Below are 24,194 nucleotides of genomic sequence, written 5' to 3' on the forward strand. Positions count from 1 at the left end.
AGCACTTGTTTGTTTTTAATTTATAGACAAAGACTTATAGATAGGTGCAAAAAGAAATCCTCTTTTGCAACCCATAACTCGTTGCTCAGTATGAGTTTTGATACAGATAAGAAGGAGCATGACACTGAAAAGAGATTCAAGTCATGGGGGTGTATTGGTGAACGTAAAGTTTGCTTCCAGGACTATATAGCTGATACTCTTTCCTCATATCTTAAGCTTTCAAATTATCAGTTGTATTGATTTAGTACTCTAATTTTAATGTTGACATGAAACAAAGATGGCTTCTTTTTTTAGGCTTTTATCTTAAGAACACAGTATCTGATTTTTAAAAGGCTTTTAAAAGGGGAGTTTTGAAGTCTGTCTGTATTCCATTGGAAAGCAAAGTATATATGTGTTAGTCACTCATTTGTGTCTGATTCTTTGCAAGTCCATGGACTATAGCCTGCCAGGCTCTTCTGTCCATGGAGTTCTCCAGGCAAGAATACTGGAGTGGGTTGCCATTTCCTTCTCCAGGGCATCTTTCGAATCCAGGGATTGATCCCAAGTCTCTCACAACTGCAGGCAGATTCTTTACCATCTGTTGTTCAGTCACTCAGTCGTGCCCAACTCTTTGTGACCCCATGGACTATAGCATGCCAGACTTCCCTGTCCTTCACCATCTCCTGGAGCTTGCTCAAACTCATGTCCATCGAGTCAGTGATGCCATCCAACCATCTTGTCCTTTGTCATCCCCTTTTCCTCCTGCCTTCAATCTTTCCCAGCATCAGGGTCTTTTCTAATGAGTCAGCTCTTCACATCAGGCAGCCAAAGTATTGGAGCTTCAACTTCAGCATCAGTCCTTTCAATGACTATTCAAATTCAAAATCAAAATGATTTTCTTTCAGATTGACTGGTTTGATGAGCTCCTTACACTCCAAGGGACTCTTAAGAGTCTTCTCCAACACCACAGTTCAAAAGCATCAATTCTTCAGCGCTCAGCCTTCTTTATAGTCCAACTCTCACATCCATACACGACTACTGGAAAAAACCATAGCTTTGACCATGTGGACCTTTGTTGGCAAAGTAATGTCTCTGCTTTTTAATACCCTGTCTAGGTTTGTCAGAGCTTTTCTTCCAAGGAGCAAGCATCTTTTAATTTCATGGTTGCAGTTACAATCTGTAGTGATTTTTACTGTCTGAGCCACCAGAAAATCAAAAAGGCCCAACTAAAAGACTTGTGGACTGACTGACGTGACAGCTGTGGACTGAGCAAAACTTCTTTTGGAAAGGGCTGTCTTGATGCTTATGGATGTACTGCTTCTCGGTTCAGTTCAGTTCAGTTCAGTCACTCAGGCGTGTCCGACTCTGCAACCCCATGAATCGCAGCACGCCAGGCCTCCCTGTCCATCACCAACTCCCGGAGTTCACTCAAACTCATGTCCATCAAGTCGGTGATGCCATCCAGCCATCTCATCCTCTGGCGTCCCCTTCTCCTCCTGCCCCTAATCCCTCCCAGCATCAGGGTCTTTTCTAATGAGTCAACTCTTCTCATGAGGTGGCCAAAGTACTGGAGTTTCAGCTTTAGCATCAGTCCTTTCAATGAACACCCAGGGCTGATCTCCTTTAGAATGGACTGGTTAGATCTCCTTGCAGTCCAAGGGACTCTCAAGAATCTTCTCCAACACCACGGTTCAAAAGCATCAATTCTTCGGCACTCAGCTTTCTTCACAGTCCAACTCTCACATCCATACTGCTTCTCAGCTCTGTGAAAAAGCATCTAGGCCTTTTAAGTAGCCTCTCCTTTGCCAGCGAGTGCTGAAACTTCGATGGAGAGACACTGCACAAGGGAAAGGGTTTTGCTTCCCAGTTCAGTGCTTCCTCTACTGATTACCTGGCAGCCCCCAGTCAGCAATGCACTTGGGTCAGCAATAGCAGCAGCTGCCTTGGCACCCTAAAGGGCAAATTTCAAGCAAATTCCAGAGGGCAGATTTCTAGCAAATTCCACCAGCAAAGCCCCATAGATGACTAGTGACTTCTCAGCCATCCAGTAAACCAGAGCTATCCCCTCCAAACAGGGTCTGTCAGCCTTGGGTGAGTGGGTGGGAGAAGCTCTTCTCTTCCTATCAGCCCAGTCACAGCCAGTTCTTCTACTACTCCTATAGTCTTTAAAATTGTGTTCACTTCCTACTATCCAGTCCGCTGCTGTGGTTAATGATTCTTCACATTAAACTTTTCCTGTTTAAATGACTGTGTGGTATTTGTGTCATGCCTTATAATGACAGATACCATTCCAGTTAAGTGAAAGAAAGTGAATGTGATTCAGTTGTGTCCGACTCTTTGTGACCCCCATTGACAGGCTCCTCTGTCCATGAAACTCACCAGGCAAGAATACTGGAGTGGGTAGTTGTTCCCTTTTCCAAGGGACCTTCCTGACCCAGGGATCAAACCAGGGTCTCTTGCATTACAGGCAGATTCTTTACCAGCTGAGCTGCCAGGGAAGCCCTACCATTCCAGGTAAGAGTTTGACTTTCCTGTTCACAGGGACTCAGATACCACCGCTATCTAGGACAAGGGTCTCCAATTCCAAGATCTAATGCCTGATGGTCTGAGGTGGAGCTGATGTAATAATAACAAAAATAAAGTATATAAAAAATGTAACTCACTTGAATCATCTGGAAATCCTCTCTCCAATACACAGTCTGGAAAACTGTCTTCCACATAACTGGTCCCTGAGGCCAAAAAGGTTGAGGATCACTGATCTAGGGGCTTATACAAGGTGGAATATACAGCTATGGAATCCCGTGCACCAATATCCAACCAGGTGATCAAAGTGGGTCCCCTGATCATGGAACCATTGATTGTATCATACCCCAGACTTCCAGAGAAAACTAGCCTCACAACAGGACTACAATAATCAAGACACAGCAGAAGTACCATCGACCCTCTGAAAGGATGGGGCACCATCTTTCAGGATGCATGTCCTCATTGGCTTTGGGAACATGTTGGGAACCAAGGAATGGAAGTGGTAGTGGCCCTACTTGCCATCACCCGCTAAGACCCACTGTGGGCCTTATCCCTGCGGTTCTGGACTCTGCAGTTTTGGAGATCCTAGTCCCAAAGGGCAATTCTTGCCAAGGAACACAGCCAGGTTCCGTTGAACTGAAACTGATTCCTGTGACCAGGTACCAGCTGGTGAGAAAAGGCATTGCCATCACCAGCAGGAGGAATCACAGCTACTTTTACAGAGTGGGGACAGGGAGGAAGGGCACATGTGGAGCAGGTGACCCACTGAGCACCTCCTGATACCCTTTTGCCCCACTGTGACTGTGATCTCACACACGTCGCAACTCTGGCTGCAACCCGAGGTGTTTCCTGCCCATTCCTCTCTCCCTCCCTCTTCTACAAGTGTTAGACACCATCATGGTCTGAAGGCTATGGATGCCTTCTTGGGCTCCCTGCCCTTTATCCTCCATGGGCACATTCTCCAGACATCTCATGCACGTTTTACCGTGTCTTGGCATCTTCTTCTCTGAGAACCTGAACTAACACAAGCCGCAAACAAAAAGACCAGTGCGTGTGTGTGTGTGTGTGTGAGAGAGAGAGAGGTGATAACATCCACAAAGGTCATCTTATCAACAACCTCTTTTGACATGAGTAACTATAGAAATGTTTTTTTTTTACCCTTAGATGTCCTTTTCTTCCTTTCTTTCTTATATGCCTTTAGTACCATGACCTTATCCTTGTTAGCACTTAAAATAATAGAGAATTTTATGGTGGAGAGGGTGCAGAGAAAAGGGAACCCTCCTATCGTGCTGGTGGGAATGTAAACTGGTACAGCCACTATGGAAAACAGTATGCTGCTGCTGCTAAGTCGCTTCAGTCGTGTCCGACTCTGTGCGACCCCATAGACGGCAGCCCACTAGGCTCTCCATCCCTGGGATTCTCCAGGCAAGAACACTGGAGTGGGTTGCCATTTCCTTCTCCAATGCATGAAAGTGAAAAGTGAAAGTGAAGTCGCTCAGTCGTGTCCGACTCTTCACGACCCCATGGACTGCAGCCTATCAGGCCCCTCCTTCCATGGGATTTTCCAGGCAAGAGTACTGGAGTGGGTTGCCATTGCCTTCTCCTTGGAGATTCCTTAAAAACTAAAAATAGAGTTGCCATATGATCCAACAATCCCACTCCTGGGCATATATCTGGAAAAGAGGAAAACTCTTAATTCAAAAAGATACATGCACCCCAATGTTCATAGCAGCACTATTTATAATAGCCAAGACATGGAAGCAACCTAAATGTCTACTGACAGAGAAAATATGGTACATGTACACAGTGGAACACTACTCAGTCATAAAAAGCGTCAAATAATGCCATTTGTAACAATATGGATAGACCTAGAGATGACCATACTGTGTGAAACGTCAGAGACAAATATCACTTATATATGGAATCTTAATAATACAACTGAACCTATTTACAACATAGAAACAGACTCCGTAGAAAACAAATTAATGGTTAACAAAGCAGAAAGGGGGGATTAATTAGGAGTCTGGAATTAATAGATACATACTACTATTACAAAATAGATAAATAAGGACCCATTGTCTAATACAGGGAACTATATTCAGTGTCTTGTGATAACCTATAATGGAAAAGAATCTGAAAAAGAATATGTGTATGTGTGTGTGGGTGTGTGTGTGAGAATCCCTTTGCTATACACCTGAAACTAATACAACATTATAAATCAACCACACTTCAATAAAAATAAATAAAACTTAAAATTTATATTTCTGTATTATATATATACATTTTTTTTTTCTTTTTCACCACTGAACGTCCAACTCCTACCATAATGTTGAGCACATAGAATGGGCACCAAATTATTAGCTGAACGAATGAGTTCCATTCAGGAACATCCAGTCTACAGCAAAATTTACCAAGTGCAGTCACAGAAGAACATTAGTGACAAGGCACTATTATGACACACAGAAATCCTGGAGTGCAGACTTCTAATTCTAGAACACAGATAATGATCAGCTGTACAGCAATGGTCGAACAAGATCTAATAAGGAGTTGGAGCTAAGTTTAGTGCTACATAGGGCAGGCTCCATGCGTTAAACAGAAATAAGCAAATTTCAACCTAGGGAGATACAAGAGGTCGTCAACCATCATCAACAGGTAATTTGAAAAGCAAGCCCTGGTTCTTTCATTTTCTGCACCAACCTGTGCTGGGGCCATCCTGCCCTTTAAGTCAACTTGTAATTCTTAGGAGCTGTGATGTTATCACCTTCAGAAGGCTACTATTAAAATGTAGTCTAGGAGGAAAAGATTTCTGCTACATACATAGCATGCACACAATGTTAAAGGGAGCTTTGGGCTCACTCTCAAGGGCGATCCTCCCCTGTTCACACACAAGAGTGAGCACCTCCTTACACGCGGCACCCACAGCAGCTCATTAGCCTCATTCTAGTCCCGGACCTGCTTGGGATGCTGATAAAATTGCAGATTCTGCAATTTCTGCAGCCGATAACCGCCCTGCCCCACCCAGCTCAGAGTTTGGTCAATCATATGCTTTGAACTGAGTGTTACTGTTAAAGAAACTACTTCACTTCAACAGGAAGAAGTCAAACAGGTTTCATTGATGAAGAGAGAAAAAAAATGAACATATACAGTTTGTAGATGACACTCCACAAATCAAGATCAATGGACAGAAAGGATCAATGGAAGGAAGAATACCGAACCCTAATACAGCTGCATAGATTTTAATTAAAAATTTGTTTGCATATAAAAGGAGAAACATGGAGAAAGGGGAATACTTTGGCTAAGAAATCAAGACATATCAAGCCAAGGACGGAAAAAAATACCACTTATGACTTCATTTTTCTTTTTTATTAACAGGGTTTGTACAAATATGACTTCATGAACAAACCACACATCAATAATTATATAAAGCTTTATTGATCCCAAAGTATTTGCCATCAAAAATGAGTCATTGTTGTAAAAATCATAATGATGCCACAATTTAGATTTATTGTGAACCTTATGGGAAATCATAATACCATTATCATTAACTTGAAACTATTTCATTTTTCAAAGACCTTTCTTAGAATTAAAAGTATAATCATAAATTATGTTAATTTCCACTTCTAAAATTTTTTTTTGATCACAAATGACGTTGGTTGGCACTTAATGTGTTTATTTCAGGAATAACTTTTGCACAGATGTAATTGATTAACATTAAAAAATCAGAATGTGAGTTTCCCATACAGATTATGAGTTCCTGTAAAGTACAGAAGTGCACTGTCGAGATGTTAAGGCACTTGGGGACAAAAGACACTTCCATGTTTCTTTAGCTTACAGCTTGGCTTTATGGTTAGAAGACTCTTTTATGCTTTTGACAAGAGAAGGGTCCCCTGCTCCCTGGGGCCAGTTGTCATGATCTGTTAAATGGAAAACCTCAGGTCAGATACGAATCTATTAACCTCATCAGTTCTCTTAGTTCCCACCAAACCCATTTGTCATTTTCCCTGGATCACCCCTTTTCTTAGCAAGAAAAAAGAAATCATTGGGACAGGTGGCAAAGGTTTTGAGAAAAATCTCAATTTGAATCCCATCTCTGTCACTTAATAACTTTGTAGAAGTTACTTCTACAGATTTGGAGAAGTTACTCTTGCTAAGCCTCAGTTTCCTCATCTATTAAGTAAGTGTTAGTTGTTCACTTTGCGACACCATGGACTGTAGCCTGCCAGGCTCCTCCATGAAATTCTCCAGGCAAGAAAACTGAGGGGTTTGCCATTCCCTTCTCCAGGGGATCTTCCTGATCCAGGGATTGAACGCTGGTCTCCTCCATTGCAGGTAGATTCTTAACCAGCTGATTCACCAGGGAAATCCCCATCTATTAGCGGAGATACCAACATCTCTCTGTTAAAGGTGAGAGGGTCCATGTGATCCCTGCATATAGCACTGGACATAACGTAGACATTCAACCAATCTTACTTCCTTAATAACGGTACCTTCTGAAACATGCTTACTTTGTACCAGACACTTAGAGTTGCCCCGTCCCGGCATCCAGTCTCCCATCTCCTCTTTCCACTTAGAAACCCATGAGGTTCTGGAGAAGTGACCCTACTTGGATCACAGATTGATCTAAGTAAGTGTACTCTATTCCCCTTGCTGAGGTTACTGGTCAAACATGGACACTTGCATAAGCTAGTACCAAGCAGAGAGAATCTCAGAATTTGGTTAAAAATGCTGAGAAAAAGTCATCCCCTCCCCTCTGTCTCTGTCCAAATGGACATGAACAAAGAAGCATGGAGCTTCAGGAGTGGCAGGCACCAGGAGAGTCCATCTTAAGATATGGCCAATGTAATAGCAGCAAAAAGAGAGGGAAAAGGGAAAAAAATGCCCTCGATAAAATCAGTGAGCTGCAGAGTGAAGACTCACCTGTTATTTGAGACAATAAATCCCTTCATTGCTTGAGCCAGTCTGAGTTTTAACTAAAAGCATTCTATCTGATACAGTACCTTTAATGTGCATTAACTAATCTAATTCTCCCAAGAGCCAATGAAATGAATACTATAAGGGACCTCACTTTATAGAAAAGAAAATGAAGGCATACAGAAATAAATACCCTCAAGAACATCAGCTAATAAGCTTAGCTTTCATCCCAGGCATTCTCACCGTAGGACTGGCAATCTTAAAATTTCAGAAGGAATGGCTATTCCCGCTCATTATTTTAAGAGAGTATATTCTTAAAGGGAAGCCCAGGTGGCAGAGTGGAAAAGAATCTGCCTGCCAAGGCAGGCGATGCAAGAGATGCGGGTTCCATCCCTGGGTCAGGAAAATCCCCTGGAGAAGGAAATGGCAACCCACTCCAGTATTCTGGCCTGGGAAATCCCATGGACAGAGGAGCCTGGCAGGCTACAGTCCATGGGGTCGCAAAGAGTTGGACACAACTGACCGACCAAGTACGCACATATTCTTAAAAGATGGATGTGGCCGCTTTCTTCAAAAACTTAAAAAATATTTTTTTGTACTGATTAAAAAAAAACAACAGTGTTAGAATTACAAAAGAAAACCATTTCACTGGAGGCCTGGAGAAGCAGTCACCTAGAGGGGTTTTTCTCCCCCTCTAAAAAGGAAAGGGATGTACCTCACTTTAACAAACACTGACTCAACTCCACTGGTGAGGGAAGTGGAAAGGTTCTCCCTCCACCTTTGCTACTTTAAATACTATCAGAATCGCGCATCGAACCTGGACTGGCAACTCGTTTCTTACATGATATTCTACATGTTTCAGTGTCACTCTCCCAGAGGGATGGTGTGGGGAGGGAGGAGGGAGGAGGGTTCAGGATGGGGAACACATGTATGCCTGTGGCGGACTCATTTTGATATTTAGCAAAACTAATACAATTATGTAAAGTTTAAAAATAAAATAAAATTAAAAAAAATAATAATAAATAAATAAATAAATACTATCAGAAAACAATATTATATAACCATGAAGGCATTTCTGTGTTTCCAAATGAGATCCTTAAAGCCACAGAATCTCATACACATTACTACAATGGTAGTGTTAGTAAAAAATTATGCCAGGGGAAATAATGAGTAATATTATAGATCCAAACCAATCAATGATTAATGCAAAGAAGGGCTGAATCATTGATGAGACTATTAGCACATGAAAGAGTAGGGTGAAAAGAGTAAGTCCTGAACAGGAAATTCAAGTACATACATGCTACATCAACCACATTTTAATTTTGTGTGTGTGCTCAGTTGTGTGACTCTTTGCAACCTCATGGACTATATCCCACCAGGCTTCTCTGTCCATGGGATCTTCAAGTCTAGAATACTGGAGTGGGTTGCCACTTCCTACTCCAGGGGATCTTTCCAAACCAGGGATTGGACCCATGTCTCCTGTGTCTCCTGCACTGGCAGGCAGATTCTTTATCACTGTGCCACCAGAGAAGCCCTTTAATTCACTGGCAATCATTTAATCAACTATCTTTGGCAACAGTTGGACACATTTGAATTTCATATCCTTTTCTACATTTTGGGAGTGATTAGCTTGGACGTGCCTTGCTTTCATGGATGTGTTTTGTCATGTATGATGTAACTGTGATACTTGACTAATTTTTTAGGATCCTTTCAACTCCAAAGTTTGATGGTCTAGTCATAAGATACACACACACACACACACACACACATTTGCATGCAATATCTACATTAGATTGAGAAATATAAACTTGTTTTGTACATCAAAAATGAATGAACACAGCATATTCCTATGGTTTCCCTCAATCTATAACCTGAAGATACTGTAAAATAGCATCATACCACCCCTCCCCATCTAACAGGTCTGATTCTCCCACTCATATACACAAGCCACTAACTGGATAAACAAAGAGAAGTTAAATATCAAAAGTATGGCACGTTCCTGCCTCTGTTCTTGTCTCTCTCCTGTACATATATACTCACACTGAGAATATTTTTCAAGGTTAAAATTCCACTAGCCTATGCACACGCAAACAAGTCTTTAAACAGGTAAAGCTGTGTGCTATAATAAAGATATTTAGATATTTGCTGCACTGGGAATATTGCCTTTAAAAATCATATGGTGACTATAAATATTTTGTACATTTTTTGGATGTTCTACAAGAAGAAAAAAAAAACAAAACCCTTATCTCTTAAGTACCTAGAGGAATTTTGAAAACCTGAACAGGAGAAGGCACAAAGGCACTCATTTCTTGGCCACTCACCTGGTATCTCAAATAACTGTGTGTACAGAGACTGGCCCCCATCCACATACACCAACTGTCCGGTGACAAAGGAAGCAGCAGGAGACAGCAGGAAGCATACCAAGGAGGAGACCTGGAAACAGAAGCACACATATGCACTCAGAAAATTAGATACCCCTCACTTCTGGCTGCTTCCCATTTCCGAGTAGACACCTCTGAAATGACAGAATTGTAACCTGAAGCCTGCAGCCTTTAGAATGCCAGGCTGTGTGTACTATAATCTGAAGGTACATAATAGATGCCTTTTTCTACTTGAGCATCATTAAAGTCAGGGATGTGACTAGGGTGAAGGCAAAATAAAAAGAGCCTTTTAGGTTGTTGTTCAGTTACTAAGTCGTGTTCGACTCTTTGCAATACCAGGGACTATAACACGCCAGGCTCCTTTGTCCTCCAGTGCGAAATGAATCACACAGTGTGACGTAGTTAAGGGACCTTCCTGGTGGTCCAGTGGTTAAGACTCCATGCTTCCACTGCAGGGGGTTTGGGGTTCAATCTCTGGTCAAGGAACTAGGAACCTGTAGGCAGGGTCACGTGGCCAAAAATTTTTTTTGAATCTTTTTTAAAATAAATAAAACAACATGAAGGAACCAAAAGTGAAAGCAGTGCTGTGTCTGCTCTGTCCCATCAAATAATTCAGTTCCTTCCATGATCCTCATTGTTTTCAACACCATCACATGCCTTTTATAGTTTTCTCCCTGAAACGCTCACTGTGTCTGTGTAACAATAAACTGGCATTCTAGCTTGTTTAGTCCATGGTCCTTGCAGGCCCAAAGCCCAGGGTCTCAGAGTACAGGAGCTTTCTATCAGGGGGACTTCAGAATCCCGCTGCAGCCCTGAGAAATAGATAGGTGACTGGCGAGTTCAGCAACAACCACTCCCAAAACCAAAGAAAAAGATGGAAATATTTCACTGGATGTAAACGGAGTCTCACGTGAGGCTGTTGACACAAGCAGAGTTTGTCAAAGGGTGATCTTAAGCTCCTACATCAGAATCCCTAGGGCTGCTTACTGAAACTCCAGACTCCAAGATCCTACACTTAAGATCATCTGGGTTGTCAACTCTGGGGTTAGAGCCCCAGAATCTTCCATTTTATCAGGCTGCCAAGCAGGGCTGAGACAAGGGGGAGACTAATGAGGTGCCTGGGATGCAGCAGTTAAGGAGGTGCTTGCTCTAGGGGGCAGGTGGTCCCTAAATACTGTTTGTGCCTTGCTTGCCTCACCCCAGTCCTGATCCTGTATGCAGCACTACAGCCTGTGTGTTCACAGGGCTGTGCCTCTTTGAGGCTCTGAGACCTGAGAGAAGGCGGGCACAGCCTTCCCTCCATCCCTGTGTCCCCAGCAGGTAGTATAGGACTGCACTGTCCAAAAAGGAGGCCACGAACCATATGACACAACCAAAACGTTTTCACACATCGAAAAATGATCAAAAAAGCAAGAGAGTTCCAGAAAAACATCTATTTCTGCTTTATTGACTATGCCAAAGCCTTTGAGTGGATCACAATAAACTGTGGAAAATTCTTCAAGAGATGGGAATACCAGACCACCTGACCAGCCTCTTGAGAAACCTATATGCAGGTCAGGAAGCAACAGAACTGGACATGGAACAACAGACTGGTTCCAAATAGGAAAAGGAGTACGTCAAGGCTGTATATTGTCACCCTGCTTATTTAACTTATATGCAGAGTACATCATGAGAAACGCTGGACTGGAAGAAGCACAAGCTGGAATCAAGGTTGCCGGGAGAAACATCAATAACCTCAGATATGCAGATGACACCACCCTTATGGCAGAAAGTGAAGAGGAACTAAAAAGCCTCTTGAAAGTGAAAGAGGAGAGTGAAAAAGTTGGCTTAAAGCTCAACATTCAGAAAACGAAGATCATGGCATCTGGTCCCATCACTTCACGGGAAATAGATGGGGAAACAGTGGAAACAGTGTCAGACTTTATTTTGGGGGGCTCCAAAACCACTGCAGATGGTGACTGCAGCCATGAAATTAAAAGACGCTTACTCCTTGGAAGGAAAGTTATGACCAACCTAGATAGCATATTCAAAAGCAGAGACATTACCTTGCCAACAAAGGTCCGTCTAGTCAAGGCTATGGTTTTTCCAGTGGTCATGTATGGATGTGAGAGTTGGACTGTGAAGAAGGCTGAGCGCCGAAGAATTGATGCTTTTGAACTGTGATGTTGGAGAGTCCCTTGGACTGTAAAGAGATCCAACCAGTCCATTATGAAAGAGATTAGCCCTGGGATATATTTGGAGGGAATGATGCTGAAGCTGAAACTCCAGTACTTTGGCCACCTCATGCGAAGACTGGACTCATTGGAAAAGACTCTGATGCTGGGAGGGATTGGGGGCAGGAGGAGAAGGGGACGACAGAGGATGAGATGGCTGGATGGCATCACTGACTCCATGGACATGAGTCTGAGTGAACTCCGGGAGTTGGTGATGGACAGAGGCCTGGCGTGCTATGATTCATGGGGTCACAAAGAGTCGGACATAAGTGAGCGACTGAACTGAACTGAACTGAATCTGAATTGAGAGGCACTATAAGTATAAAATCACACACCAGATTCAGAAGTCTTTTTCTTCTTGGAAAAGAAAAATGTAAAATAGTCTCATTAGTAATTGTTAAAATGATAATGTTTTAGGTATACTAAGTTAAATAAGATTTATTTTTTAAACTAATTTCACTTTTTAAAACTTTTCTTAATGTGGCTATTACAAAGTTTAAGATTACATATGTGACTATTACCACAGTTCTATTGGACAGAGTTGGTGTGGAATTAATGATTTAAAAGTTCCCACATTCCTGGGAAAGGGCTGATGGGGCCTGGGAACAAGTAACAGTCAGAACTAGCTTTCCCCTGTGTAATCAATCAATGACAACTCACCCTGTGAACACTGTTTTGTTACTCAACCAATCCGTGAAAGTTCCTTGACCCTGTAAGTTAGCCAGTCAGGAAGACTCATGCCAATAAGTCCCTTTCTGAGTGTCAGCCAAACAACTCTCACTCAAAGTCTGCAAATCTCTAAAACCAAACTTCCCCCAAGGGAAAAAAGAAAACTCAATAGTCTACTCCGAGAGACTGTGCCTGACCAGGAATAACTGTGCTTTGGTGCTGAGTTCTGTTTCAAATATCGAGTGGTGGCCTCATCCTTTGACAGTGTTTACAATAAAGTAACTACTTATTAAGTGTTTACAGAGTGAAGGAATCTTTTTGCATCTCTCCCCTTCAAATAAAGAGATTTTCTGTTGCCTAACTCAAAAAAGACACGAACCCTTTGAGAGAGTCATTTCCTAGGCAGGTTGATAGGAAATCTAGGGGTCCCCAAGGAGAGAGGGGTCTGGAATTCTCAAGGAGGAAGGACAAACTTTTTTTCTTTCTCCACATTCCTTAGGATTATATAACAATAATGTATCCTGCCTAAGGACAGTCTTTGGATTCAACCTTCTGTTATCTTAAAGTGTTAATTATGGGAGTAGACCTGGTCTTTACAAGGATGTATCTTGCCTGAGGACAGTGTTATCTTAAAATGTAAAGTATGGGAGTAGGTCTGATGAGGTCTTTACAACCTCCAGACATTCTTTGGATTCACTGGAGAGTATATAACTTCATTGTTAACACTAGCAAGCGGGTACTCTTTCTACCCCCTTCTGATGCCTATGTCAGAAGCTTTCTCTATCTCCTTTATACTTTAATAAAACTTTATTACACAAAAGCTCTGAGCGATCAAGCCTCGTCTCTGGCCCCGGATTGAATTCTTCTCCTCCGGGGGCCAAGAATCCCAGTGTATTTGCATGATTCAACAACAACCTTTCATCTTGGGGGCTCGTCCGGGATCCTTCAGGACAAGGTAAGGAAGCTTGGAGCTTTAGTTCTTTGTTCTCTTAGCGAACACGTTTTCTGCCGTGCTTTACTAACTCTACCGTGTGCTTGTGTGAATGAATGGCATGCCCTGCGTGAAGCAAGTAAGGGGCCCTGCTCTGCGGTTCCACGGTGATCTCATACAGCTTATGGCAGAAACCTGTCGGGGCGTTATACCGACCTGCCAATGCCAAGAGGCACCCAATGTCTCCTTCGGGAACCGACCAGAAATGGGCAAAGCGTGTGGACCGAACTCTCCTTTCTCGGTCAAACTTTTCGGTCTCTTTGACCATTTCATAACTCCTTGGGAATTAGAAGTACTAACCTAATCTATCAGATCATAGACTTTCAAGGGACTTGTGATCTATACTGTTACTGTGTACTGTGGCTTAGGTCCCAAACTTGGATTGGTAGTCAAGAAAGTGTCTAGCCTCGCTAGGAATCGAAAGTTCGTAAGCTAGATGGAGCTCTAGCTCCCAGAACATCTCTGAGGTTAAAGATTACTCAGATTGGGACTGCGATGGTTTTTTTTCTTTGGTAACACCGGCTCTTAGTGGATCAGAGGAGGCTGTTATACTGGTGTGGTGATGCTTGGAAAGACCATCTCAGTTTTATGTTCATGTCGGTCTTATTGTAGTCAGGAAATACTCAGGGTCGTGCACAGGCACTCAGGTGACGAATGTTTCCTACAGCGGTCTTAGCTTGGGAGGCATTCCGGAAGGTTACTCTGATTCACCCCGGGTGACATCAGAGGCAAACAAGGTTAAGGGTGAAGAGCTGGACGTCAAGTAGGGATGCTATCAAGTCTACCCCTGGTACATCCCCACCCCATCTCGGTGGTAGAACCGGGAGGGACGAGTACGGCGCCTGCGTCGGTAAGGGACAGACTAAGTCCGACCAGGAAGGAAAAGCTTTTAGTGTAACGTCTGTCTACACCCCCATCTAGAGCAGGGAGGGACGCCTCCGGTAGAAAAATGGCCTTGGTCGCTTTTTTTCTCTCTTACAGATGGGAGCTAACAATTCCAGCCTCATTCCTTTGAACTGTATCCTGAAAAACTGGGATAGATTTGATCCCCAGGGCTTAAAAAAAGACACACCTGGTCTTCCTATGTGATACTGCATGGCCACGGTATCCATTGGAGGATGGCGAACGGTGGCCAGTTGGAGGGTCTCTTAAGTATAATACTGTTCTACAATTAGACCGGTTCTGTAAGGAACAAGGGAAATGGGTAGAAGTAGCATATGTGTTGCCCTTTTTCTCTCTGCGAAATATGCCAGACTTATGTCCTAAGGGTATAGATTTGGGCGTGAAATCTTCAGCTCCCTCCTGTCCTCTTACTTTGCCCCCGTACCGGGGACTCCAAACTGGGATTCAAACTGCCCACATGGAGGTCCAAACAACTCCTGTCTCAGTACGACCTCAGACTACTCTGGTTTCAGTAGAAACTCAGACCATCGAAGTAAGAGATGAGATGGAGGACAGGAGACAAAGAGAAGAGGAAAAACAGGTTTCTCCAATCTATCCCTGGGATCATATGCGCAGAGCAGCCAGAGAGACTGAGGAACAGCCACACAAGCTGTTGCCTCTTTATGAAACACCCACCGGGAGAAATAGTCTGTGAGAGTTAATAAGCCTTTCTCTTATTAAGAAATACAAAGAATCAAGGAGGATCTGAGAGACTATTTAGAGGACCCAGAAAAATATATTAGAGCCTTTAAAGGTGTTACTCTGCTTTATGACCTCACTTGGAAGGATGTGATGTATATCTTGGGACAAACGCTGACTCCTGAGTCAAAGACTCGAGTTTTGGGAAAAGCGGTTGCTTATGGAGATGAGTGGCTTGGTAATGAATCAGTAGGGAAGAGGGAGAACGAGATAGTGGCCCTCCCCACTGAGAATCAGGCGGTCCCAACTATAGAACCAGACTGGGACTACAACACAGCTAAAGGAAGATGGGATCAGAGTCATTTTGTTAGATGTATTCTTGAGGGACTTAGGCAGGCGCGTTCTAAGCCTTTAAACTATGGCAAATTGGCAGATATAGAACAGGAGGAGAAAGAAGCTCCTGGTAAATTCCTAGATAGACTGAGAGAAGGCCTTCGCAGATTCACTAAGATTGATCCCGAAAGTGAAGAGGGAAAAGTGATCTTAAAGGATAGATTTCTCACTCAGTCGGCTCCAGATATCCGCCATAAACTATTAAAACAGGCGTATGGACCAAATTAGTCTTTAGATACTCTGTTACAACTGGCTCAGACAGTCTATTATGGTAGGGAATATGAGGAAAAGAAAGAAAGGCAAAAAAAGACAAAGGAAAAGGCGGAAGCCTTCGCCATGGCTATGAAAAACGTTCTTAAACAGCCTGAGAAAAATGCCCAGAGGGGCCCAGGTGAAAAGGGATGGGCTTGCTACTACTGTGGAAAGGAGGGGCACCTCAAGCGAGATTGCCCTCAGGCATCTAAGCCGTCCCCTGCTCCCTGTCCGGTCTGCAAAGGACCACACTGGAAGAGAGACTGCCCCCAGAGGCGTAGGTCTCCGGGGTCGGACTCTCAAGACAATCAGGACTGAAGGTGCCCGGGGGTCCCCACACAAGCTCCCATCCTAATTACACCTGAGGAACCCCGGGTATTAATAGTTGTGGGGGGCCAATCCGTCGATTTCCTTTTAGATACTGGGGCAACTTATTCTGTGCTTACTGAAGCCCGTGGCCCACTTTCTTCCCGATCCGCTTCCGTAATGGGACTGTCTGGACGAGCCAAAAGGTATTATTTCAGTTATTCTTTATCTTGCAACTGGGATTCTGTGCTGTTTTAACAGAGTTTCTGATCGTGCCAGAATCTCCCTCACCCCTTTTGGGAAGGGATATACTGAGCAAGGTCCTATGGGCTGATGGAAAATCTGTGGGTCGAGCACAAAATGCTATTCCTATAGTTGTTAAGCTCAAATACCCACACATATTTCCACATAAGAAGCAGTATCTACTGAAACCTGAAGTTAAGGAAGGGTTAAAACCCATCATCGAAAATTTAAAGGAGCAGGGACTATTAATTCCCTGTAACAGTCCTTGCAACACTCCTATTTTGGGTATAAAGAAATCGAATGGTAAATGGAGACTAGTTCAAGATTTACGAATAATAAATGAGGCTGTAGTTCCTTTACACCCCGTGGTGCCTAATCCTTATACTCTATTGTCTGAAATTCCTGAACCAGCCAAATATTTCTCAGTAATTGATTTAAAGGATGCCTTCTATTCAGTGCCTTTGGCGGAAGAAAGTCAATTCCTATTTGCCTTTGAAGACCCTATGCAGCCAGCTTCTCAGTTAACCTGGACAGTTTTGCCCCAGGGATTTCGTGACAGTCCTCACTTATTCGGACAAAGTTTGTCACGGGATCTACAAAATTTTAATAGCTCTGAAGCAGTGGTGTTACAATATGTAGATGATATTTTGCTCTGTGCTGAGACAGAGGAAGCTTGTTCGCGAGCCTCAGAAGATTTCTTAAACTTTCTGGCAGGCTGTGGTTACAAGGCATCAAGAGAAAAGGCTCAGCTTTGTCAACAATCGGTTAGATATCTGGGCCTAATCATATCAGAAGGGACTAGGGCCATAGGCCCTGAGAGAATTAAACCTATACTAAATCACCCCCTACCTATGACTTTAAGACATTGAGAGGATTTTTGGGAATCACAGGTTACTGTCACATTTGGATTCCGGGTTACGGGGAACTTGCTCGGCCTTTATACAAACTTATAGCTGAAACTCAGCAGGCCCAAACCGACAAACTGGTTTGGTCTCCAGAAACTCAAAAGGCTTTTAAGGTTCTTCAGACTGCTCTCCTGCAAGCTCCAGCTCTGAGCTTGCCCACAGGGTCAGAATTTAATTTGTTTGTCATTGAAAGAAAAGGTGTGGCATTGCGAGTTTTGACACAACCCCGAGGGCCTCACCAGCAACCTATTGCTTATCTAAGCAGAGAATTAGATGTAGTTTCACGTGGGTGGCCCCACTGCCTAAGAGTAATTGGGGCAGCGGCTTTATTAGCACCTGAAGCTTTAAAAATAATTAATGGATGAAACCTTACTGTACTGATTTCTCATGATGTGAGTGGAATCTTAAATTCTAAGGTTAATATTTGGATGACAGACAGTAGGCTTCTTAAGTATCAGTCATTGTTGTTAGAAGGACCAGAAGCTAAGCTTAAAGTTTGTGGAAATTTAAATCCTGGCACTTTCCTGAGAAGGAAAATGAAACACCTGATCACGATTGTTCTCAATTCCTAACTTTGAACTATGCAGCTTGGGAGGATATAAAGGATACCCCATTAGACAATCCTGACATGGAAATATTTACAGATGGCAGTTCTTTTGTTCAGGATGGAAACCGTAAAGCAGGTTACGCCATGGTGACTGCTGAACAGGTTTTGGAAGCAAAATCTCTCCCCCAGGGAACCAGTGCTCAGTTAGCGGAGCTTGTGGCCCTGACCTGAGCTCTAGAATTAAGCAAAGGGCAGCAGATGGGCCTGATAATCTATGTGAGTCTACTTCTGCTGACTCCAAATATCCTGAGTCTGCCGTTGGATCCTCAAGACAATGTCCTCCTGTCCTGGGCTCACTCTTATGCTGCATTCCACAATCGGTCTAACTGCTGGGTCTGCGGAGAGCTCCCCTCTTCGTCAGTGGAAGGCTTCCTGTGGTGGACATCCCCACTTCAAGAAAAAGACTTTCTCCAAGTCTGTGAATACCTTCGACAACAATCACATGCGATGCCTCTTCTTCATCTGATGACATCTACCAACCCTAAAATGGACTGGTGCAACTTTGTACTTTAACTATGGACATAATGTGACTTTTAATTTTGATTCTGATTGTTTTGTTTTTGCTGTTTGCTCCCTGCATCTGTAATTGTATAACTGGGTTTGTTTCTAGCCGCATGAAAGCTTTTAAGTTACAAATGGTTGCTCAAACTCCTGCTACTGCTGTAGCTTCCTCCAGCTACTATTTGGGGCCCCTGGATCAGATATCCTCAATATGAGGATTAGGAGAATATGTTGCCTCACCAATTTAGGGACAATGCCCCTTGTCAGCTCGGAAGCAGTTATGGAACGAGAACGACGCCCCTTTTCCCTAGGCAACATAATTCTCCTAAAAGAAAAGGGGGGAATGAGAGAGTCATTTCCTAGGCAGGTTGATAGGAAATCTAGGGGTCCCCAAGGAGAGAGGGGTCTGGAATTCTCAAGGAGGAAGAAAGGACAAACTTTTTTTCTTTCTCCACATTCCTTAGGATTATATAACAATAATGTATCCTGCCTGAGGACAGTCTCTGGATTAAGGACAGTCTTTGGATTAAACCTTCTGGCTAATTCTGTTATCTTAAAATGTAAATTATGGGAGTAGGTCTGATGAGGTCTTTACAACCTCCAGACATTCTTTGGATTCATTAGAGAGTATATAACTTCATTGTCAACACTAGCAAGCGGGTACTCTTTCTACCCCCTTCTGATGCCTATGTCAGAAGCTTTCTCTATCTCCTTTATACTTTAGTAAAACTTTATTACAAAAGCTCCGAGCGATCAAGCCTCGTCTCTGGCCCCGGATTGAATTCTTCTCCTCCGGGGGCCAAGAATCCCGGTGTAGTGTATTCGTGTGATTCAACAACCTTTCACCTTGTCTCTTGCATCTCCTGCACTGGTAGATGGATTCTTGACCCCTAGACCACCTGGGAGGCCCCCATGACTAATGTATGGCTTCAGGCAAATTACTGAACATCACTGGCTCTTGGTTTCCTAATTTGTAAAATTAGTAGAAAGTACAAGTACAAGCCATTTGAGGGGTCTGCCAAGTGCTGTATTCTGTCTCCAAGAGATGTGGAGGGACATCGTAGGAGCTCCGGCAGTTCCTTTTAAAACTACAGCTACATTGACCCTCGTAACTCAATCCCAATAACTATTACTTAAAAGAAGACAACTCATTGATAAGCAGTTCTGAACAGTTCCACCAATAGCCTATTGTCAAAGCTCAGCCCCAAAAGTGACATTAGTGATTAGCTGGGGCCACCAGAGGATCTTGAAAACTTGACCTGGAAATGCTAGGACCCTATGAGACAGAGACTGAAACTCTCTCCTTATCCTGCAACTTATTGCAACCCATCATCTCACCTTCCCAATTAGTCACAGTATGGTCGGCAAAACTCTGGGCATACCTAAGATCTTTCCAGGGGATCTGTGAAGTCACAACTGTTCTATGACAATACTGAGTCCTTATCTGTCTTTTTCACTGTGTTGACATTTGTACTAATGGTGCCAAAGTAATGATGGGAAAAATGCCTGGACCCTCAGCACAAGTCATGGCAGGAAAACAAACATGAAGCATCGTACTAACAGTCACAATATTTTTCACCAGCAAGTACTCCTGGGAGTGGGCGGGGAGAGTCTGCTTCACTTTCAAATGTCCTTGATGAGCACTAAAATTATTAATCATATTAATCTTGACTACTGGGTACACATCTTTTTAATATCCTGTGTGATGAAGTGGGAATTACACCTTCAGCTCTTGTGCTATATATAGAAGTATAAAGCCTGTTTCGAGGAAAAGAACATGTCCTTGAGCTGCAAACCAAACTAATCATTTTTTTCACAGAACATTTTTTCGGTTTGTTTTCTGCTTGAGAGAATGACTAACAAACTACATTATTCACACTTGGGTATCTGGCAGACATTCTTCCAAAAATGAACCAAGTGAGAGCGCCACTCCAGGCAGCTGAAACAACTGACAGCATTTGTTGTCAATGACAAGATTTGAGCTTTCAAGTGAAAACTAGAACTTTGGAAAAGTTGCATCAATACATGTCACCATGACCTTGACAGTTTCCCAATACCCAAAGAGTTTTTGGAAGAGATCAGTGGTGACATTCATAAATGTGAATCTGGTATTGTACCATGAACTGTGTATCAACATTCAGAAGATGTCTATAACTCAGTGAATCAATATTTTCCAAAAGACCAATGTCTGATGTTACAAAATCATCTATGCATGAAAGACTCAGTAAAAGTGCAAGGAATACTAAGGAATTTTAATAATGGAATACAGAAGTTCACTGAATGGCTTCAGATTCCACATTGCAATTAATCTTTAAGAAACTGCCATTTGTTAAGATTGGATATTAAATATTTTTATACTTTGAGGTCAATTTTCTTATGCATTTTAAGCACTGACTTATACCTTACGGTTGTTGACCCTGGAAAACAATACTCTGTATAGGCTAAACTACCTGTTTGACTGTGCTAAGACCTCAGATGGCCAGAGTTGCCCACAGATTTTTAAAAATTCAAATGTATGACACCATAGTTATGTATGCACATGAGCTGATCAGTCGTTAGTCCAACAAGATGTCTTGTTTAGTGAGGAAAAACTGGGAGATTTTATGAAATACAAATTTATATTTATGAAACATAAAGATATATTTATATAAAAATACACATAAAATCCCAATGTGCAACAACAGGGTCTAATTAAATATACTATGCTACATCCTTAGCAAGTTGCAGAAAAGAACATACAGTAGAATATCATTTTTGTAAAAATGTCAGTAAACAGAAATATTTTTAAAAGTAAGAACTAGATGTCAGATACAGTTCAGGTCTAGAACCCACCACAAGCTATGGGCCCAAAGCAAGAAAAGAGGCATGTTTATGGATGAGCTGTGGGTTTCTCAAAACTTGGGATTAAGGAAAGTCATTGGTTGTGATAAGTATGGAGACTAGAGTTGATATGACTTAATGCAGTTTGTACAAATAACATTTTGTTCTACGTAATTATGTAACAGTCATACTTTGTACTCATGCATGAAGTAAACGATTTAATTATGTAATAGTTATACTTTGTCCTCACGCATGAAGAAAATGATATGAGTATATACAGAATGTATCGTCAGTACAAACATCAAGTGTGTACTGTGTGTGCTAAGTCGTGTTGGACTCTTGGTGACCCTATGGACTATATGTAGTTCACCAGAAAACTCTGTCCATGGGATTTTCCAGGCAAGGATACTAGAGTGGGTTGCCATGCCCTCCTCCAGGGGATCTTCCTGACCCAGGGATAGAACCTGCATCTCTTATGTCTCCTGCATTGGCAGGGAGGTTCTTTACCGCTAGTGCCACCTTGGAAGCGCCATGTATGTACCAATACATTGTAATGGGGCAGGTGATTTAATACATAAAATACAGAGCAATAGGAAAAAAAAAGAAACTGTCACTTGTTGAATATTAAAGAAGAATGTCCACCGTTACTCAAAAAGACTGCTAAAATACTCCTCCTTTTAACTGGCATGAAGCCAGATTTTCTTTGCATGCTTTACCAAAACAACATATTGTAACAGACTGAAAGCAGAAGCAGATGTGAGAGTCCAGCTGTTTTCTATTAAGCCATACATTAAAGAACTGTGTAAAACATGTAAAACAAAGCAAAAATTGTTCATTTTTGTATTTTAAAATGCAGCTATTTTTCATTAAAAATATTATAGTATTAAATGCCTTTATTTGTTGTTCAACTGCTCAGTCGTATCCAACTCTTTGGAACCCCATGGACTGGAGCATGTCAGGCTTCCCTGTCCTTCACCATTTTTCAGAGCTTGCTCAAACTTACATCAATTGAGTCGGTAATGCCATCCAACCATCTCATCTTCTGTCATCCCCTTCTCCTCCCACCTTCAATCTTTCCCAGAATCAGGGTCTTTTCTAATGAGTTGGCTCTTCGCATCAGGTGGCCAAAGTACTGGAGCTTCAGCTTCAGCATCAATCCCTCCAACGAATATTCGGGATTGATTTCCTTTAGGATGGACTGGTTGATCTTGCAGCCCAAGGGACTCTCAAGAGTCTTCTCCAACACCACAGTTCAAAAGTATCAATTCTTTGGCACTCAGCCTTCTTTATGGTCCAACTCTAACATCCATGATTTTATTAAGATTATTTTAAATGAATTCATAAATATTTCTTGAATTTCTCAATGTCAAATTTTAATACAGTAACTATAGACTATGGACACAGGATCCTGGTGGGCTATAGTCCATGGGGTCTCAGAGTTGAACACGACCGAATGACTAAGCACAGCACAGCATATAGACAATATATAATTGTTCAGAAAACATAAGGAGGGTTCTCTCCAAAATAAAAGCTTAATCAGATAAATCCCTTGATTAAAATTCTTTCAAAATCACTCTCAGTTTTCCGAATAAAAATCTGGCACCTTGCTCAAAATAGCTCATCAAATGTTGGATTTAACAGTATCTTCTAAAATTTAATATGCAAGTCTATTTTAGTTCAGGAATTCTACTTCTAGAAAGCTACCCTCCACATAAGAGTTCATGACTATAGTCAAGAATGTTCACTGCAGAATTATTACAATATAAAAAAATTAATAAAATCTCAATGTGCAGCAACAGGGTCTAATGCTACAGCCATAGCAAGTTGCAGAAAAACATACAATAGAATCCCATTTTTCTAAAAAAAAAAAAAAAGGTCAGTAAATAGAAATATCTTTAAGCATACACAGTAAATTTCTGGAAAGATATACATCAAACTGATAATGAAAGCTAGCTCTAGGAATTAGAACACATTTTTCTCTTAGAGTTCTATGGCATTGCTTTTATATTTAGCTTTTTAATATATCTGAAAATTATTTGGTATGTGATATGAGATGGGTGAGTCTAATTTATTTTTAAATAAACAGCCAACTGCTGTAAGACTTTTGCTGAATACTCTTTCCTTGTAGATTTGAAATGTTACTTTTATCCTATAAACTGTGTGTGTGTGTACAGTACTGATATGACAGTCCATTCTATCCCACCACTTTTAATCTCTTCCAGTACCAGCCCCAAATGTAGGAAACAACTGTAGCTTTATAGTATGCGTTTTGAGGGGGTGGTTAAATAATTTTATTTCTTTTTGGCCATGCTGGGTCTTCACTGCTGTGTGGGTTTTTCTCTAGTTGTGGCAAACAGGGGCCACCCTCCAGCTATGGTGAGCAGGCTTCTCACTGCAGTGACTTCTCTTGTTGCAGAGCACAGAGCACAAGGCATATGGGCTTCAGTAGTTGTGGCTCCTGGGCTCTAGAGCACAGACTCAGCAGTTGTGGTACATGGGTTTAACTACTTGTAGCATGTGGGATTATCCCGGACTAGAGATCGAATACGTGTCTCCCGTGTTGGCAGACAGATTCTTTACCACTGAGCCACCAGGGAAGCCCTACAGTATGTTTTGACAGCAGGAAGGTCAAATCCCCTCATTATTCTTATTCAAAACCTTTTGGGCATTTTGGCATAAATATTTTTCTAGGGAAAACTTTAGAATCAATGTATTAATTCCAAAGATATATTAAATGTGTATGTGTGATTTAGGGAAATTTCATTTTAGTAAAATTGAGTCTCTCCATTGAGGAATATGGCATGTCTCTATTTATTTTGGTCTTTTTTTTTTCTGTTCTTCAGTAATAAACTTTTTTTCGTTTAGAGTTAAGTTCACTTTGGGTTCTTTTAGTTTTTATTCTTATTATTGTGAAATATA

The 24,194-nt window shown here is 42.0% G+C and overlaps 1 protein-coding gene and 1 non-coding gene across 2 annotated transcripts in view; one reads left to right on the forward strand and one right to left on the reverse strand.

Moving 5' to 3' along the window:
- Positions 1-121, forward strand: LOC113881758. The gene has a single exon (XR_003508147.1). It is a non-coding gene; the product is annotated as a small nucleolar RNA SNORA40 (small nucleolar RNA).
- Positions 122-5,850: 5,729 nt separating this feature from the next.
- PECR (peroxisomal trans-2-enoyl-CoA reductase) overlaps positions 5,851-24,194 on the reverse strand; it is a 47,542-nt gene continuing 29,198 nt past the window's right edge. The window contains exons 7-8 of the mRNA XM_027566918.1: positions 9,735-9,846; positions 5,851-6,416 (exon numbers count right to left, since the gene is read on the reverse strand). Of these exons, the coding sequence (XP_027422719.1) occupies positions 6,331-6,416; positions 9,735-9,846 (198 nt within the window). The 3' untranslated portion in view covers positions 5,851-6,330. The remainder of the gene's footprint in view (positions 6,417-9,734; positions 9,847-24,194) is intronic.

Source organism: Bos indicus x Bos taurus, chromosome 2 (genome assembly GCF_003369695.1).
Source record: "Bos indicus x Bos taurus breed Angus x Brahman F1 hybrid chromosome 2, Bos_hybrid_MaternalHap_v2.0, whole genome shotgun sequence".
NCBI classification, from domain to species: Eukaryota; Metazoa; Chordata; class Mammalia; order Artiodactyla; family Bovidae; genus Bos; species Bos indicus x Bos taurus.